A 20,779-nucleotide genomic window follows, 5' to 3' on the forward strand; every position below is an offset into this window, starting at 1 on the left:
CAGTTTGACTTTTCATCGCTGTTGGTGTCACTGGAAGAAAAGGATATCAATGCATTCCTAGAAAACAGTGCAATTTCTTTCTTAACTCTTGTCTGAGCTAAGGGATTCCTTAAAATTTGCATCTGGCTTTCAGAATTTGGCAAAAGACTTACTGTAGGCTAAGGGGACTTTAGGGCTGCTCTATGGCTTCTTGAAGGTGTGGGCAGTGCAGGTGGCCACAGCTCCAGCAGCTCCAGTGGGGTCTGGCAGCTCCGGGCAGGGGTTGCTGGACAAGAATTGAATGAAGGCTGCTCGTAGTGGTTGACACGCTCTGCTGACAGGCTCTGAGTGCCCCAGCTGGGCAGCGCCGGGTCCGGGTGCAGTGCCAAAACAAAACCGCCGAGCAACTCACAGGGAGGCACCTGCAGGCTGAGATGCTGCCTCCCAACCAGGCTGCAACTCCAACCCCCGCCTCCTTTTAAGAGGCGTTAAGACACGTTGCACTGATCTGTTGCTTTCCCTTCGGCTTTGCAGCTGCCGCAAAAGTTGCCTGGGAGGACGAGTGTGTGCGTCTATAGGTGGCAATTCCGAGAGGAAGGTCCATCCCAATGGAGCCCAGCTAGGTGAGGGACGGGCAGGCTCGTTGTGACATAAGTCTTTAGGGATTGTGGCAGAGAGAGAGAGGCAGAGACAGCCGGAGCCCGCAGCTGTACCGGACCCGGATCAGACAGCGAGCGGGGTGAGCGCCCGCATTACCAGCTCAAAGCAGGGACACAGAACCAGAAATCATGGCAACGTGGAGTGGTTTCATTTCTTCGTCACCTGTCTCTCATCAATAATTCACCTGACGGTTTTTTTTTTTTTTCCTCCCCTTTCCTTTTTTACCCCCTACTTACCACTCTCCTCATTAATCTCTTTTTTGATGCGGAGAGTGAGGGGAGAAAAGCGTGCACCGGAAAGTCTTTATTTTGTTCGGCTGCTTTTGTAAAGAGCTCGCGAAAGGACCCGGTAAATTAAAAAAAAAGAAAAAAGAAAAAGGCACCAAGTGGTGGCGGGCGGGAGGAGGAGAAGACGGAGAGGTAAAAAAAAAAATTAAATAAATAAATAAAAGAAGGGAAGAAGCCGGCAGAGGGAAGAAGCCGGCAGAAAGAAGACTTTCAGAGCGGCTGCCGCTGCTGCCGGCGGGGAGCGCCGCTGTGCGCGGTGGCCGGAGCGGGGCGCGGAGCGGCCGCGGGTGCGGACCATGGGCTGGCGGCTGCTGCCCGCCGTGCTCCTGGCCCTGGCGCTGGGCGGCCCCGCGGCGCGGGCGCAGAACGAGACGGAGCCCATCGTCCTGGAAGGCAAGTGCCTGGTGGTGTGCGATTCCAACCCGACCACCGACGCCAAGGGCTCGTCCTCCTCTCCGCTGGGCATCTCGGTGAGGGCGGCCAACTCGAAGGTCGCCTTCTCGGCGGTCAGGAGCACCAACCACGAGCCCTCCGAGATGAGCAACAAGACGCGCATCATCTACTTCGACCAGGTGAGCTGGGGGGCCCCGCGGGGCCGCGCAGCGCGCAACAGGTGCCACCGCCCCCCCCCCCCCCCGTGTCCGCCGTTATTTCCCACCGGAGTTTGGATGGCAGCGGGAGGGGCGCAGCCCCGCACCGCACAGCACTGCGCTCCGTTGTTCTCCCTTTGCCTCCCCGCCCCCGGAGACGGGGCAGCCCGCGGAGTGGGTGTGCACAGCCTTCTGGAGGGGAAAGAGGAAGGATTTGCAGGGAAAAAATCATTGAAGTTTTCTCTAAAAATCACAGCTTCGTAGCCCAGCCCCTCTCATCTCAATCACATACAAATACCAGCACGCGTTTAATACGAGCTCCTGCCCTAGGGCAGGTAACTGAGGCTGATGCTCGCTTTAGTCTTTGTCTCCTATCATAATGAACAGTAAATTGTGGTGACAGCTGGAGCCAGGCTTGTAGCACAGCTTTATGCTGTTTGCATCACCCCAACTTTGTGGGCATTCCTGACGGCTTTCTGTAAAAATATCAATTAAAAATAGAGTATAATTAAGTGGGATGAAATAAAAAGTAGGAACTAAAGGAGATATTTATCATACATATGATGCACTTATTTGGTGTGTTCCCCTCTGTTCCTTGACTCTGTTTTACCAGACCCAAATTACAGTAAGTGCTTACATAAAGAGGGCAGCAAAGGCTCCTGGCCAGACGGTGCTCATCCACCAGGCATTCCTGGAGCTCATCTGACTGAGCACTGAATGAACTGTAATGTTCCCATACATTCTTGCTTCCAGCTTGGTACTTCCAGGAAGGTGCAGAATTGGCCATTGCTTTGTATCCCAAACCGGTGTGCCACCCCCAGAATCAGTGTTTTGATGTCATTTTGGGGGGATGATGAACAAAAATGACTTTTGCCAATATCCTCTAAATGTGTAGAATAAAGGTCACGTAGGTGTGAGATGTAGCAAAGTAAGAAAGATTTCCCCCTCAGCTTATTTACCGTAAGGCTGCACTGTAGATAGAACTAACATCCATTTTATGTGTAATATTTCCATGTGAGTTGATAGAACAATAAATAAAAAAGATAAATGTGGATGGAAAATTTTCCTTGGGTGAATGGTTTCTCCAGTTGAAAGTCTGTGTTTTGAGTAGTGCTGAATGCCTGTGCTAATTCCCATCTGTACTTTTTGTTTGTAGATCCTAGTAAACGTGGGCAATTTTTTCACATTGGAATCTGTCTTTGTGTCACCCAGAAAAGGAATTTACAGCTTCAGTTTTCACGTGATTAAAGTCTACCAGAGCCAAACGATCCAGGTATGCCTATACAATGTTCTAATTGAATTGTTCATTCACAATAGAATCTAGCCTGAACACAGGAGTGTTTCGTACATTCTTGAAGAGGAATAGCTTAGTTTACAGCAACCTGTGGTGTACAGCTCCCAGCAGGGTGAATATATTTAAATCGAACAGCTGTAATGAGGCAGGATCTTCAGCTGAGATATTGGACAGCTTTGCTGCTAGAACCAAATATCTGGGTGTGTGGGGTATGAAGCAGAATGGACTGAGTAAAATATATCTCTAAATTTCACTTGGTTGCCTAAATACTACTGAAAAATGGTATTTTGCTACAGGAGTCAGTGTGGGGATATGTAGCAATTCTGTCTGTTCTGCTAGGATCTCATCACCTGGCTGCCAGGTCATGGTGTCAGATGGATGCTCATGAACCCAGCTTGCTGTGCACCAAGGCTGAGGTGGTTGGCTTGTTCTGCAACAACCAAAGTGTTATATCTCTGTAGGGAGCCTTTATAGCAGTTTAAACTTGCTTACCCATTCAATACATAAAAGATGCCTCATGTACTAAAAAATGGTGTAATTCTACTTTTTTCTGTAGCTTACTAGCAGCTGAACTACATAATTAAATATAAATTATTCTAAGTTCCTGAACATTTCCTTGCTGAGCCAAAAGCAAATTGCTCAAAGCCCGTTCCTTAATCTTTGCCCCAGGTCGTGCAGTGCCTGTGATGTTTGTACTGGCTTTCTAGATGTAGAATAACATTTTGTTTCCACCTTTGAGGCCATTCGATCCACAGAAGAATCTGATGCTTTTCCCCAGACCTGTCTTGCCATTGGATATGTTCTTCATGTGACAGGGCTGAGACAAAGCTGATTTCTGCAGGAGTGATCCCTGTGTGCAGCCCTGGCTTTGGGCTGCCAGTACTGAAAGGTGTGAATGGTGGAGAAGGCAGAGAACCTGGAGGGCCATCCCTGCTTATAGCTTTGAGTCTTTGTTTCATTCAAGACAAAGATAAAATCTGGGATGAAATAATGGCATCATCAACTCCCCTTTAATGGGCTATTTAATAAACTCTGACTTGGTTCCTTTCACTCCTGAATACCAAGCGTTGAAATGGTCTGGAATGATGGATATCAGCCCTTGTTATTGGGTTTAAATTACATGTTGCCAGGAAAGACATCAGGGCTTTGGTTCTGGAAGTGTAGGGCAGACTTTGGTGTTTCACTGCCATGTACTCAAACCTGGGAGCTGGGGTGTGTAACAGAGAACATCATGGCCTGCCATGTGACATCTGTACATCTTTCATCAATGAAGTTTTTCAGAAGTGATGGGTGGGTTTGGTTGGCTCTGTTTTGGCACAGTTCAGTGAGACCACCTGGGGCAAAGCTGCAGTGTGCATCCTGACGAGGGGCCCTGCAGGAAACCAGCCCAGTAGAGAACAAAGAAAGCCAAGCCTAGCCATGAGCAAACTCTTGGAGTCCTTTTGTGCACAGCATGTTGTGATAGCAATAGGGAGGACTGAAAGCACTGCCATCGAGCAAACCAGCTTGAGTTCCAGCCATGTGCAGCCTAGAACACCGCTGACTTGGCAGAAGGCTCCTGTAAGTGATACCACTGCGCCCCTGAAACATCTGTTAGTGCCATTAAGTATCATTAAGCTGAAATTGGTTCCCTGGGGACATCTGATTAAGCGGATTTCCCCGATAAGTGAATCCCAAATCAGTGCCAGATTCTGCTGCCTGACTTTTGCTGAGCAGTAATTTATTCTGCTGCGACTCCTGTTAAAACTGGTGGGAATGTGTGCAAGGCCAGAATACTCCTTTTGAACAGGCATTTCACCCCTCTGTGACTGCCTTATTGCTGTTCAAAAAGAAGAAAACTAACATTTGCCTCTGGGGAAATGGAGGTGCGTGGACCTGCCCGTGCCCCTGGCCCTGCCTGTGGGTATTTACACAGAACCTGTGTGATGCACTCGGGGCAGGGGCTGAGCTGATTTCAGAAGTGTTCTGTGGAAGAATGAGTTCACTATCAAAATGCAGCTGCTCATAAAGCTGAAGGTCTGTTCTAGACTTTAAAATGCAGCTACTGATAGAAGGGATGTTTATTTTACTCTCAGTGGAGCGTAAACTTCCACTCTACTATGGGACTTCAGAAATGTAATTAGGTACCTATAGTGCATCTCCAGGTGCCTATAAAGTCTCGTGAAATTGTTGTCTTTACTGAATGTGTCTGAATGACCAATGAAATGGGTGAAGTGGAGCAAAACGGAGCTCCCAGGTCCACGTTACCAGAGAGTGAGCACAAACGGAGCTGCTTGGCCAATAACTAACAGCACATGCAACCAGTTATCCTTCACTCTGAGCCCCAGCCTTGCAGTTGGGATGGTGTCCCACTGATTGCAGTCAGCTGCAGATCGAGGCCAGGAAACAAAAGGGCTTGTCCTCAACATACCTGTGGCACTGTAGTTAATATTCAGTGATATTTGTTGGTTTTTTTTTTTTTTGCTGTTAATTAGAGCTTCTCAGTGCTTTTTCTCATGCAGGTTAACTTGATGCTCAATGGGAAGCCAGTCATCTCTGCTTTTGCCGGGGACAAGGATGTCACTCGTGAAGCTGCCACTAATGGAGTCCTGCTCTATCTAGACAAGGAGGATAAGGTTTACCTGAAGTTGGAGAAAGGTAATCTGGTTGGTGGATGGCAGTATTCTACGTTTTCTGGCTTTCTGGTCTTTCCACTGTAAAGTCAATTTTCCTGTGACGTTTGTCCGGTTGTGGAGTCGTCACTGCCCCTGTCACATGAAGATCATTCTGTCATCGTGGGATTGATGTTTCCTTATTGGTTTTTCATGGGTGAATATGGATTCTCTTTATGGATTTTGGCCTCATCTGAACTACACAGAAGTTTCACAGAATTTTGTGTGTTTGAATACAATATGTTTGGATTGAGACTAAAGCAGACGATAAATACCTGTGCTTAATGTTACGGTCTAAAGCTGCCTGCACATTTTATTCAGATTTCATTTACTGGACTTATGGATTCGTGAGAGAAGTGGATTTTCTTTAATTGTAAAATGACTGGAAACCAGGTCCATAATTGAGCAGAATTTGAGTTCATTCTTCAATCAAGAGTTAGTGTGTTGCTGCCAAAGAACTGTATATTGGTATATTGGTCATACATGTTTCTGTCACTGGGACTTAGCTAACATGACTCATTCCATTGTCTTGAAAAGGTAATTATTTATGCTAAGTGACTGACTTTAATTCTCCTCTGCTGTAGTGTCTTGGATGGCTCACCCATACATTTATGCTCTGTCACTGGCTATGATTGCATCTTGCCTGCAGAAAGCTGAGAAGGTATGGCTGGATTTTAGTGGGATCTGTAAGTTTTCCAAAAACAAAGAGCAGCTGATAGCCATTAAGAAAAATACTATCAGGGTTAGAGGTGATCATCCAGGCGTGATTTTCAGAAAGAGCTTTGCTCTTCAGGAAATCTCACTATTTTCGATTTTAAGTAATGTGATTGGTAATAACTGCTATATTGAAAACCTGAGGGATCCCTTCCTTAAGACACAGACGCTTTATTAGCAGGAAATGCGTCCCCCTGTTTGTAATTATGCCCATTTTTCAAACCTTCTCTTGTGTTACAGGTATCATCTGGCTTTGCCTTAACTCCACAACTGTATATAATGTTAGATTGTATGCGTAACAAATCTGGAATCCAAATAGGCAGTACCTCATTTGGTGCAATATCTTTTTTTGTACAGGTCATAAGAAGCTCACAAACTCATTGATTATGTCATTGTTACATAATAAAGATTAATATATGTTAGCTGAATTTTTGACCTTTGGATGTTGGAAGTCACTTCATGCTATTTTTTTATAGGATATAATTATTATATGCAAGGTATGAGCTTTTGGGATTCACAGAGAGTGCCCTGGGAGGCAGGCGAGCTGTCCTGGTTCAGTCTGATGGAATCCTAGAGGTAATCAGAGTGATCTAGAAATAACCTATGCATTTTATTTGAAAGCAATTAGGCAGAAATCCTGGCTTTGAGGAAGTTAATGTTAAGAATCACATTGATTCTGAAGGATTTTGGATGAGATCTATGCTTTAGGTTTTGCCATCGGCATTAAACTCCGGTGCAATTAAACTGAATATCAATTGAAAATGATTTTCATGAGCTGCTAATGAAACCTCCCTTCCTCTTGCCCTTCAGTGATACGAAGTCTGCTCATGGCTGATGCTTCCATTACAATTTCTGAGCATCACTGGCAAAGAATTGTGCCCAAATTCCTATTTTGTGTCTTGGCTCTGTTTTTTTTTTTTTTTTAATTTCAGAAGGTGAGATGGGTACATATGGGTACATTCCTATAGATAGGTCAGATGAGGAGGAGGTCATTTGGTTGAGACTGTATAGTCTCTGCACAGAGCACTGCAGTTTGGGTGGATGCAGAAGGACGTGGCAGGAAGGCAAATGATTTACTTCTCTAAAAAATACATTTGAAAATGTCCATTATGAGAGATCAAAATGTATGACTGCTACAGCAAATAAATGTGTGTATATATGTATATACATAAAAAAAATCTGTGATTGCAGCACATAACATGCATGCCATTATGAAAAACTTATTTTCCATTGGAGTTGATTTCAGAAGGGAACATCAGCACTTCTCTATTTTGTATAAAATCAGTGGAATCTCAAAGCTTGCTTTAGCCACTGACTTCTGTGAAATGTAACTGAAATGCTGCTCCTGCACAGATGGAAGAGGAATGGTACTAAAAGTGTCTGTGTACTTTTTGGAATGATCAAATGTATCCAACTCCTTCAGTCTGTAAACTTATGATCTCTTAAAGCTGCCTTCAGCAGTAATACTCAGCTCTTAATATACTGTTGATTTCCCCTTGGCAAAACGTTTCCTCTTGCTTCTGAGTTGTTAACAGATATTTAAACTTGAACCAGAGTCTAGGAAATTATTCAATTAAGAGATGCATTTTGATAGAAATGCCCTACATTTTTCTCCTCTGCCTCTAAAATGACATTTCCTGCCCAGTTCTGCTGATGATGAAGGGGAGAAGCGCGGAGCAGTGGCTGGGAGCAGCAGGGTGAGGTGTGTGAGGTCACAGCTCCTGGTTAAAGGTCTCAGCAGGAGCAGCAGTGGCAGTCTGTCCACAGCTAGAGCTGCCTTGCAGAGCTCTCCCACTCTCTGATCCCACACTGCTGTTGTGTTGATAGGAGTTTCTCCCAGCAGAGCTGCTCAGAGGAGGTCACCTCGTGCAGAAGGAGCTGGGCTTGGGAGCTGCTACTTTTCTTCTCTGTGCATTCCTTTTGCCGCTGTCTTCCTGCGTCCGTGCTGCAGCATCAGCTCTGTGGCTGGAACAGAAAAGCATGAGCACATGAGAAAAGTTTCTGGCTGAGTGTGGTGCATACATTCTTATTATCTCCTTAAAATGAGATCTCTATTTATTTTCAACTTTTTCTCTGTTTTTCATTTATTTTGGATCCGTATTTGATTATGAAACTGAGGGAGGGAAAAAGAACAACTTATTTCCCTGCTCAGGTGATGTTTTGTAGCAGAGGCAGGCATTGCTCTGTTCCCTTGCATTCACCCTTCATCAAAGCAGCTCTGCCCTGCTTACTGGGAGGCACAGAGCATGGAGGTGGCACATGGCTGTAGAGCCCAAACTGGTGCTGTTTAAAAGAACTCAGGTAGCAGAAGGCAGATTGAAGCATTTCCCAAGCAGCTTTTTCTTTATGAAAGAAGGAAAAGCTAGCTTTGAATTATGGAGAAGGAAAATGTGAGGGTTGCATTTTATTTATTTATTTGCATTTGTTTTACATTATGTCAATTTCAGGTAGTGCTGGAGGTGATTCAGTCCCCATTCCCAGGCCCAGCACTGTACCTGGGCTCACACTGCCCCTCACTGCTGCTTGCCCCATTCATTCTGCTGAGCTGCTCTTTTTTTCTGATGTAAGGCAATTGTTGAAATGGTGTTTTGGAATGAAGGGCATATTGCTGCGTCTCCTCTTCCTTACTGTTTAGATCTTCCTTATTATTTAGATCTGTTACTGCATTCATTTTCCTAGAAAAACTAGATGGTTTTTAAGCGTCCTGAATCTCAACCTTAGCTATCAACTCTATATATTCATTTTTAGCTTAACTTTGTTTTTGTAAGCCCCCAGAAGGGCAGGTCTGTGGTACATGCAGTACTTTCACAAGCGGGATTTAGGGTAGAGAAGATAAATGCAAGAAGCAGTGTGTCACAATCACAAGAAGGCACCTAAACCATTAATAGGAAATATGGGCTGAGGCAGAGAAGCAGATCTATTTCCTCCTCCTTTTATAAGGGTTTCTGAGTCAGTAATATGCTTTACCTTAGCAGTTCATTACAGTCTCCCATCATATTGCAAGAGCTCTTTATAATATTAAAACTCTTTGTCTTCTAAAGGCATTGTTAACCAGATGACACAAAGTGCGTACAAGAAGATCCCCAGTGACAGAATGCAGTGGTTGGCACATGCCACAACATCGTATTTTTTGTGCTATTGTTGTGCAGATGGAAATGGCTCCTTTGAGGAAAGACATTGTCTTGGATGCTGAGCTGAAGTTATTTATCTGTTGCTGTTTGCCAATGAGGGGAAATCTTTCCTACCCAAGAGCACTAAGGGAAGCGTGCAAAGAACAATGATAAAATCAGTCCCCATTATATAAGTGATGATGAGGATGATGGAAATGTGGCTTGAACAGTCTGCTTGTTCTGCTGTGATCTAAGGTGTCTGATGGAAGCAGTCCCTGTTTTAATCTTTGCCGTTTGGGGAAGGGAAAATGCCACTTCCTTCATTTTTAATAGGTTATTTCCTTGACCCCCCCAAACCCCTTTTTTTCCTTATGTCTTCTGGTTCAGACTAGCTGCAAAAAAATATGGAATTGGAAATGATCTAAGAAAAGTTCATTTCTGAAGGGGGAATGTGGTTTGGTTTTGTCCTTATTTCCTGCGGTGTTTGATGTGGGGAACAAATAACCACAAGGGGGGTGGAAATGTGACAAAGCTGGTTTCTATGTAACCTGAGTTAACCCAAACACATTCTTGAGCTGCTGTGCAGTTTGGTGCACTGCTTGACCTGTTCTGCTCGTACATGTGATACTTTTTTACCATGCATGGTACCGACCTGTCCTGTTGAGGCTGCAGTATTGAAATCTGATGGCCTTCATCCTGCTGGAGGAATCTCTAGATAGAAGCTTAGAGCAGAGCACTGGAGACCAACTAATAAAGCAGCTTTGTTTCTGTACCCACTTGTATGCCAGAATTTACTGCTACCCTTGGGCTGTTTGTGGTGCAGAGGGCAAATGTGGGTATGAACGTTGACCCACCCAAAACCGAGCTGAATTCCCACTGGCATAACAAAACTGTGCTCTGATGGCACTGTGGAGACCTGATGGTAGAAGGGAGATCTGTGCTGGGCCACTGCTGGGACCCTCTGAGTAAGTTCTGATCAGTTTATGGCAGCTGGGCATGCTTCTAGGCCCTCCTTAAATCTTACTCTGTTTAAACATATAGATTTTTTTCTTTTTTAATCTTTTTTTCTTTTTTTTTTTCTTCTTTTTTTTTTTTTTTTTTTTTTTTTTTATGTGAAGCTCTATTTACAGTGAGCATATTCTCAAACAAAGGCAGGCTTTATTAACATTGTCTCGACAGTAAAGTTAAGAAAGGTTTTCTGAGTAAATAGCAAGGCTAAATTTCTCAAGTTGAAGGCATGCAATTATGCGGCAAAGCAGACTAAAATCAAGGCACATCTGTGCTCTGCAGCTTTATAGCTAAAAAGGGAGAAGATAACCTGATGTACGCGTTTAAAGAAACAGCACTGCTCATTTCTTTGGGAGAAATAGATTCTGGTTCATTTCCAGAAAGCAAAACTGTGACCCAAATAAAGAAAAGACCTGAAGAACGATTGCGTAAAACATGGGAATATTAAGGTGGTCAGTGCTGTAGAAGAGAGGAGAATTCTACTGCGCCATCCTGCATTCTGGTTTTTGTTGCCCACTTAATTGGATTCCTGCAAGAAGAATAAAGGTTTCTGGAGAAGATAGCGCCAAGACCATCTATCTTAGCTGTACTGAATGGAAGGCAGCTAAGTCAGATAGTCTAGGCTTAGTCTATTATAAACAGTGACTCACCAGGTGTGATTCAGCTGTCATGTACATTTTGAACGGGAATTATTTAACTGCATGAGTATGGAAGATACTTTTCTTTAGGGCTCTTAGGCGGCTGAGGGTGTACGACTTTGAATGAGAATGTTAGAAACTGAGAAAAGGCTGAGTTCAGTATTCTGGCTTGCAGACTGTAATCCATGCTACCAGTTTGTGTAAGTAAGTTGTATTGAATTTTATGCACATACATTTGATGAAAAAAGCTGTGAGATTTTTGTTCCTGTCAATATCAGTCTTGGCTAAGACATAGAATTGGCTTGAATGGGGTTTCCAGTAAAGGTGGCATGCAAGATAACATTTGTGAGCATTTCTAAGCTCTGGTGATTTGTCAGCAAGTCACCATTACGTGAGAATTTTGCTGAGCATACACCCTAAGGATTTCAAGATGAGAGACCTGTTCAGTAGAGCTGGACAAAAGGTAGCAAGTGCCTTTCATGGAGGAAAAAAAACGAGATGGGTCACAACTTCGTTTTCCTTCAGACATCTGCAAGCTTCAAAAAGTAGCAAGAAAATGCCTTTTCAAAAACATTCTTGCCTATGGGAACATCATGATATTGCATCAGCTTAGAGCCGTCCAACTTATATTCTGCTTTCCATTGGGTTTGTCTTCTAGACAAACCCAAGTCTTCTACACTTTGCTGTTATCCTGAAAGGCACTTGGTCATTGGGTGGTAGATAACGAGGGGAATATCTGTGGAGTAGCAGTACCTGTCCAGATCAGCACAACACTCAATCCAACATGCATGAGATGGGTGCAGGAGGGCTTAGTGCTCCCCTCACCTATTGGGGTGCAGGTGTGTTACTGGAGGTCTGCACCGAAGGTGAGAAATTTGTCTGTCTTGTGCTGTTACGAGAGGCTGTCGGTAGAAATGTCATCTCATACCTTCCCAGTGGCAATGGAAACATACTGTAAATGAATGAGTAACCATTTGGGCACTGCAGGGCTGTGCATCTTCAGGAGCAAGGCAGGGTTGCCTGTGAGCTCTGTAAGTCAGTCTTTTTGCCTATAGTGTAAATCTAAATGTAAGGTGTTCAAAAGGCATTGCTAGTTTTTTTTCTTTCTTTTTTTTTCTTCTGGAAACCTCAGCTAAAGAATTTGGTTTTCATGATGCCCCTTAGGATCACCACAAAGTAATAAGTCAGCATCATTTTCTAGCTGCAGTTGATAACATTTATTGCTAATTCTTTAAACACTTCTTTAAAGGAAAACAAGTCTGCAACCTGCATTGCACCCACAGGAATAATCTTTATTTTCCTCAGTTTGGTAATTCAATTGTGGCTTGTAATCTTGTGCAGTTGTAGCAAAAAAAAAGTATACAGTCAACTCCAATCTGTCATGAGGAAAGTAAAAAGTGCTTACCACTACCAGTATAGTAAATCCTGGCTGCTTTATTAAATAAATGTAGAATTCCACTCAGAAGCCTTAAGGAAGAAGAGTTTTAGAACATCCGAACAATTTAGCACATTTGAAAGCTGAATGAAGACTGATTTAATTTTAGGGTGAGATTTAAACTGGTGGCATACCAAATCCAATTTGCTTAAATTAACTTAAGAAGTGTAGGCATTATTTATGTCTTCTGAATTGTGAAAAGTGATCTGGTCTACCAGATAAATTCTGGAGTATCATAATCTTTTCAGTACTGCAAAAGTAAAGACTCTAAGAAAGATCCCTTGACTATTTAGAACTGTAAGTCGGAGAGAGTGAGACTGATAAAAACCATTACAAGAGGAATTCAGTGCTTGGGTGGAATGGTGCTGCTAATGTTGAAAAATAGCCCTTTAGTTCCAGCAGCAGCACTGCTGAATTTCCTTTCAGTATATGGTGTGCTGGCTGTAAGTGGTGTGGGACAAGGCCCACAGGCACAGCAGAGCCTGAGGGCTGTGCCTGTAAGAACTGCACTGTGCTGACAGTTTGGTTGTGCCTGGGGTTGTGACCCTTGTGTGAGTACTGCTGTGTGCATCTTCTTGATAGTACCAAGAGCCATTCAAATGTTGCACTTAAATACAAGCCCCCAGCAAACTGCTGGCTGTGGAGAGATGCATGCATGAGAAACAAGCAGGGATGTGAGGGGCTTTTTCAAATCAGTGTTGTATGTTTCCTGTGTTTCCTTGGCAGAATGTGCAATTCTCTGCTTCTTGTATTGTGTGTTGTAGTTGTGCCTAGTTATGAGAAACTAAACTGAATTTTATTGGTTTGATTTACAAAAAGAAGTATTTTTTCCAGCAGCTAGATTTAGTAATGGTTTCCAAAGGAATAGCTTTTTGTTGTGTTTAATCAATGATATCAATTTCCCTTTCAATAGAAAGATTGCACAGTTCAACAGGGGATGAAAGAACGGTATTTTAAAGATGAAGTGACTGCGTGGTTTGCTGAGCTCTCTTCTCAGTAAATCACCCTTTGTTTTACAGTTTTGTCAGGCATGGATCTTCATGAATTAGTGGCTTTCAGTACTCAATGATAAAAGCCTTATAATATGTTGAAACAAAGCTCTTAGCACTTTTCAAGGCCTCAGTATGCATTATAGGTTATTTTTTTCTAGTTAACTTTAGGTAGCTATTTAAAAGCTAGGTTTCTTTTGATTTGCTTCTCCTTGAACATAAATGTCAGATGGAGGGGACTGCGTACCCCAAGTAAGTAATTTCCCTATGTAAGGAGTGAAGTATTTAATTGAATTGATAAGGCTGGAATCCAGCTGAAGGATAGAGGCCAATTTAATCCTGGACTGAGACTTCTGAGAAACCTCTAATGGAAAATGTTGGAATGGATTTTTAGCACCAAAAAGAATTGCAGGAAGCAGAAAGTGGAGTGTCTGACCATCCACAGCACTGAAGGTTGGATTTGATCTTTTTGTCCTTCTTGCAAAGAAAGGCTGACATCTCAGGAGAGCTGGGGTTGGTTTCCGCTCCTCATGGCTGCTGCACGCTGCTTGAAGCTCAGCTCAGAAATCTGGAAGGTTGGTGAGCCTTAAAATCGTTTGTATTTTCTAATCTAAATGCCATTAATGCTTTTGCACACCTTTACTTCTAATAGGAAAGAGGTGTGAAACACAGCTATTTGTCATAGCCAAAAATATACTGAATATTTTCACAGCCACTCTACCTAGTGAGTATAAGAAAATGAAGGTGTGGGGAACAAAGAGACCCCCTGCTTGAATCTTTGGAGTGAAATTTGCTCCTGGATGGAGTACTGAGTTTAGTGGGGATGCAGAGACTCATAAGTACTTCCTCTGGTGCTACAGAGAGGAGTAAAATTAATGATGGAGCAATTAGGAAGAAACTGGAGCAAGAATTGAACTAGGGAATAGGAAATTATACTGCTAAATGTCTCATGAACAATTAAGCTCCAGATGATACATCTAATGTAAAAAAAAAAATAATAAATTTAAACAGTGACAAAGGAACCAAATATCTTTTTCTGATAGAGAAAGATATTAAAAATCAGTGCAACAATGACTTTGAGTATTTTTGCAGGCTCTAAGGAAGGACAAGCACAAAGGTGGGGTGGACTGTGACTGTCCTGTGCTCTATAGGTATTTGGGTTTGCTCCGTGCTGTCCTCTGTAGAGCCTTCCATAACATAACACATTTGATGGCCTATAGTTCAGCAACAGTCAATGGGTGTACCTCTGCAATCTGAATTACATTAAGAAAATCATTATAAAATGAACACGGTGACATCCCAGTTCTCTCAATGATGTCCCACTGCTATTCACATGCCACTGAAGCCAAGGAGAAGGAAAGGACATACAACTGCCTTGAAGGCTTCTGACAGCCATATTGCACAAATATGAGAAAATCCTTATACTCTTTGTTCAGTGTCACAATTAGTGAGAATCAAAGTGTCTGCAGCTGCATTTAATACAGTAAATTATTAGGTAATTAACCCTAATGCACCCTACTCAGCATCTCTAGCTTTCAAATGTAGCTGAGAGCATCTTTCAAATGCAGCATTACATATGACTGCATTACTGCTTAATTACAAACAGAACAAGCCTCTAATGCAATGTGAGGGATTTTGATGGTGCTAAGGGAGAATGGAGGAGGAAGAGGGAAAGAGAGAGAGAAAGAGAATGAAATCTTTCATCAGAGCAGAAAGACAAAGGTTCATATATCATAAGGATGCAGATAAAAAAACATCCAGACAAAGGACTCCTCGCTTGCAAGCAGATTCATTTTATTATGTTTATTGTCTTCTCCAAGGGATTGCGTTTGTTCTCTTTCACATGCAGAAGTGTTTTATGTTTAATAAAACAGGGATAATAAATGTTTAAACCAGCCTATCTATAAATAAAACTGAGATTTTCAAAATCCCTATTGGCCAAACCCCTTTTCTGGGCTTAGGGCAGAGGCTGGCCTTAGCAGTGTCAGGGACTGCAAGCTTGGAAACATGGAAGCACTAAGGCTGGAAAAGACTCCCACAGGATCACCCAGACCAATCATCCAATGATCACCTATAGTTCTCACTAAACCATGTCCCTCAACATGAAATCCAAACGCTCCTTGAACACCCCCAGGGTTGGTGACTCACCCACCTCCCTGGGCAGCCCATTGCAGTGCCTGACCACTCTTTCAGAATAGTAGTATTTCCTAACATCCAGCCTGGCACAGCTTGAAGCCATTCCCTCTGGTCCTATCACCAGCTACCCAAGAGAAGAGGCCAACCCCCAGCTAACAACCTCCCTTCAGGTAGTTATAGAGAGCAATAAGGTGCCCTCTGAGCCTCCTCTTCTCCAGACTGAACAATCCCAGCTCCTTCAGCTGCTCCTCATAAGGCCTGAGCTCCAGACACCTCACCAGCCTTGTGGCTCTTCTCTGAACCTGCTCCAGGGCTTCAGTGTCTTCATTGCAGCGAACCTTGAAGCTGATACAAGTTGAAGTATGTTCACAGCAGCAGCAACACAACTGGGATGGGCAGAGGATCCAGCCTTTCCCCAGACAGTAAGAAGGATTGGGACTGCTTAGATTTCCTGATATAGTAGTGCTGATGAGAGAGAGGGGAAAAAAGGAAAGTACACACATTAATAACATATTGCTGGCCATATGGCTGCTTCAAGAGAGCAACTATGGATCATTCTCATATCATTTGGAAGGGAATGAAAAAGATAGGAATAAAATAAGTCTGATGTCAAGGATGAGATCTGCTATTAAATTGCAGCTTTAGAAATATGCTTCAAGATTTCTGCACAAACAAAAAGCAGCAATAGGGCTGCTAAACCCCTCACAGGCGTGAATAAGACCTGTTGGCAGTAATGTCATGGGTTTGGTTTCCACTGAGCACAGCTCAAAGGATGGGATTTATTGCTGCTAGTGAAAGTGGTGGCACTTACTGGAGGGATCTGGATAAGCTAGAAGTAGAATCTGCAGCTCCACATGCTGCTGGCAATGCTGGGCTGTACCAGCTCCCCACAGCTGAATGAGAGTTGCAGGCTTCTTAAAACAGGGGAGCTGTATTTGCAGTTCCCCCACTGCAAGGGCAAGTATAAATGCAAATCAGCACAGGAGTACAGGGTTGCGAGAAAATAGCAGGAAACAAGGCTTCATGTGGTGGATCATTCATCTCCTGTGCTGCAGCTTTCTATGCTGGCATATAACTGCAAATACTGCACTCCATACACTTAAAAAATGCACTAAATAACATTTATCAAACTGTCAGTGCTAAGAAAACAGTTTTAGGAATAAAACTCAGGGCTGTAGGGTCTGGATCTTCTGGGAGGGGAACGCAGGCAGATGCCCACGAGCCAGATGGAGGCACCCATAGTCAGTGGGAATTTTCTTTGTGGCTGCAGGAAGATTTGACCCTAAACAAGCACTGGTTTAAAAGGACAGGAAAAATAGAGATGGATGAGTTCTGCCAGCTCCAACAACTCAGCACAGCTGCTACTACTCACAGGACATCTCTCAGGACTCAACAAGAAGTGATTATTTTCCTCTGTAATTTCACTTGTCAGCAAACAGCAAAAGCCAGCAAGCACCACATGAATCTCAGCTTCAGAAATGTCTTGCTACAAAATGGCTATTCCTCCAGGAGCTGAGCAGTATAGGTCAGGTGCAGACGCTGTCTGAGTCTTTCATCAGTAGGCAAGGAGAAAGGAATGAGGATTTTTCCTTGTGATCTTGACTCAAAGTCAGCTGGAATTTGGCTCTGCATGGGAACCAGTGCCAGATGTGCCATCTTCCCCTTCTCATACATCTTCCTCAGCTCCAACCACGTGTAATAAATCAGAAGTTGTATTCACCTGAGATCCCTTCCTCTTTTAGCCCAGCTGAGCAGAGTGAAATCCCAGACCAAAGGCAGAGCTGGAGCAAACAAACATTCTCAATATTCTGCACTTCACAACTGGTACAAACTGTTGAAGCTTCATTGACTTCAACAGTACCAAGGTAACTTGCTTTGCTTCAGGATGCGTCCTCACTTTTAGAAAGGAAAAAAGCATGCTGTAGGATGCAGGCAAAACAACCCACCTGGCAGCCATGCCAGCTGGCCCTCCAAAGCCAGCAGCAGAAATTCCTGCATGATAAACATCACCTTCTTGTGGTGCAGATGATGCTCCAGTGGTAAGATGGTGCCATCAGTGTGTAGAAGACCTCACTGTTTACTTGAGCCCACAGGGCCCTCCTGTGAGACTCGAGTTGCATAAGGGCTTTCCTGTGGTTACATTTAGTCTCCTCTCTCATACAGTGAATGAGTCAATTTGAGCTCACTGAAGGGAAGTGGAGGAGGTGGAACACTGGTTTTTCTCTTCAGGAATTCCTGAGGACTCTCTGATTTTTTGCTCTGTCTGGGGTAATAGCTTTGGATGATTTAAAAGTGACATGAGTTGCATCTTATGGGATAAAGGTGTATCACACGCATTCACAAAGAAAATCAAAGCAGATCAGTGTATGTGTGGGTATTCAGGGATCACTCTGAAATGTCCATATGGCTATAAAGCAACAGAGTTGCTGAAGCAAGGAACTGACTCTGACTTCACCTATGTGTTCTTACACTACTTGTGAATGCTCTCAGACGGACTCTTATGTATGTTGCTGAGTATCCCAGAGAGATGAACTCTCAACCAGAGCTTCACTAGGTGTAATGATACAGAGAGGGGTGCTAAAGCACAGTATTGCTTACAACAGTGAAGTTCTAGCAATTTACTAGAGCCTTCATTACTTAAATAATTACTAGGTGCTCGATCTGATTAATTTGCTCCATCTGAAGTCAAGGTGCACTTTAAGGCTTGTTTGTTTGTTTTAAATAGAATAAAACTGTGATAGAAATGTAAAGTGGAAAAACCTAACTCATAGCTTAGAGAGGGAAAAGTTATATAAAGCACATCAGCTGCAGCCCTGACTTTATTTTCACTTTCTCAGCTACAGAAGAGTAGCCAGTCAACGGGAAATGCAATTTCGACCACATGAAAGCTACTTTTTGCAATTCTAGGTGATTGTAACAAGTCTATTGAAGAATTTGTACTCCTGTGGTACTGCCCAAATGCTGGTATTTTTCAAATTACACACTGGATACAAATACTGCAAGGAACAGCCTTTTTCCAGCACCTTCGATTGGGCTCCTGTGCCCTTATCCACGCTGAATGTATACCTTATTGAAGAGCAAAGCTATTGACTTACTTCAGAGGTATTATTTACAGTATCAAGTTTTAAGACACTCAAATCACCCTGAAATTATTTTCTTCCCTTGCTTTCCACCAGTTAATAGACAGAATTGAGAATGGGCCCAGCATCTTAACACCCAGAACCGGGTCGAGAACTCCAAAGGCTTCAGCCTCTACTAAATCAGGAAGTATTTCACTCAGCAAAAACAGAGTTTTACCACTTTAGAAAGTCAGTACGAAAACTTTCACACTGACCTGGAAACTTCCTAGGTTGTGATTCTGGAGGTCTGAGGAACTGGACTCTGGTTGTGTTTTTGTGCCATAGCCAGAAAGATGCAAAAGGAGACCTGTGTTAGCTGTGCTCTGACCCACCAGGAACCAAGTCTTCTTTGCTTTACTGGGTCTAAAAATGAGAGAGTAAAAGTTGTACTGACTTTACTACCATTAATTGATTTCCTAGTTTTAAAAAAAGCTAATTTCTAATGTGATTAAGAATATGCTCAACTCCCACTGCATTCAGGAGCTGCTAAGAACATATTCATGGTTTGCTGGTTAAAAAGGGACTTCCCTCCAACCTAAGAGCTATACTTTACAGCTCTGCTAAATCAGAGGATTTCTCACAATCTCACCCCAAACTAGAAAAGCACCAAACCAGGCAGTGCTTTTGCATGCAGTGGTATGCATGCTGCCCTGTAACACTATAGTAATGTATTACAACAAAGCAGTAAAGGCCTAGGCTGAAGCAAGTGAAAAATGGTGAAAAATGTGCTGAAATACAACAGTCATTAGCACAGAAACAAAGGAAACAAGTTGCTTACCTTCAGAAAGCCTCAAGTACACAGGAATTGCCAGGAAGATATGCTTGCCTTCACTACCAACCCTTATATGAGGGCTGGAAGGGGTGGATCCTGGCTTCAGCCCTTCTGGTCACTCAAGTACATTGCATGCACCTGGGCTCCCTTGGGTTTGCCCTGCCTTCCCACCAGGCGTTCCATCACTAGTGCAAGCCAGTTTGTAGTCCATCAGCCTCATGGAGTGGTTCAGGTATTTGTTCATATGTATTTTCTTCAGAAGTTGAAGCTGTCAGGTGAACACAGGGAGGCCACTGTGAGTGCTGATTCAACAGGGTTGGGTAGAGCCCCAAGGAACATCACTCTGCACCTTCCACGTTTTAAATCCCCTTATGTGCTGCCATGCACTCAGTTTCAATTGGCTCTCTGATAAGTGAAACTTCTTGCAGGCACATAATGAGGATTTGGTATTTTCTTGATAGAAAACACTAATACTGAAGGAGCTGGTAGAGGAAGGGGAAGTACCAAGAGTTACTGAGTTTTTACCTTGCAATCTGTCAATTATCATGAATTGTTGCCCTGGGAGGAAGGCAGTGAAAGAAACCAGGAAAAGAAACCAGAACAGCAGGAGGGGTGAGACCTGTGAGAGGAGAGAGGAGAGGAGAGGACCAACTTTTCCTCTCCTCTACCACACACTTTAGGAACTGACTTACTAGTCTGTTTCTTTAGGGAAAAGCAACAGCAAAAACCAATTTGTAATTAATTTTTTCCTAACAAACTTTGTAATGATTCCTAATAGCTATGTATTTTGGCAGTGTTACAAAGCAGCAGTCACTGTTCCACAGAGCTGAGGTGGTTACCATTGAGAGCACATGCCTGCACATCCACCAGGTGCTGAGCAGCCCATGCACTGATGGGCACTGCAGCTCTCCAAGCTCTTTGGTTTCCTCCCAAGGAAAATGAAGGGCTGCATAGAGCCCAATTCCCTCTCTGCACCCTGTCTGGGAGATGCCACAGTGCAGGACTGCCATGAGGAGCCAGTGGGCTGCAGTCTGGACACCACCAAGTGCATTCACCTGTAGGTATTACTGAAGGAATGTGACTCATATGAAGCATATGAAAAAGAACCCTCCAGATTTCATTTTCCTCTATGCTAGCACAGAATCAGAGCCTGCTATGACTGGGTAGTGAGGAAACCTGTTTGAAATAATTACTGCCTGGTGAGGGAATAAGGCAGAGAAATATGCTGTGCCCCTGCACATACATTTTATAGAAGCCAAACAAAATTCTAGCTTCGAAGAATTTGGAATGTGCTGTAAATCTGGCATAGGAGGTCTGTGTTCTTCCCTTTGTGAGAAGCAGCATCTTAGATCCAGTCTGACTGTGAGAAAATGAGGGAAAAATGGGCAGGTTGATGA

General features: G+C 43.4%; 1 protein-coding gene across 1 annotated transcript; it reads left to right on the forward strand.

Moving 5' to 3' along the window:
- Positions 1–1,222: 1,222 nt before the first annotated feature.
- Positions 1,223–5,509, forward strand: CBLN4 (cerebellin 4 precursor; the record flags this gene model as incomplete). Its single annotated transcript, XM_079543421.1, has 3 exons — positions 1,223–1,498; positions 2,673–2,789; positions 5,312–5,509. 3 exons carry the CDS (start codon positions 1,223–1,225, stop codon positions 5,507–5,509), a joined length of 591 nt encoding a protein of 196 aa, XP_079399547.1.
- Positions 5,510–20,779: the final 15,270 nt, after the last annotated feature.

Source organism: Tetrao urogallus, assembly GCF_951394365.1.
Source record: "Tetrao urogallus genome assembly, chromosome: 16".
NCBI lineage: Eukaryota > Metazoa > Chordata > Aves > Galliformes > Phasianidae > Tetrao > Tetrao urogallus.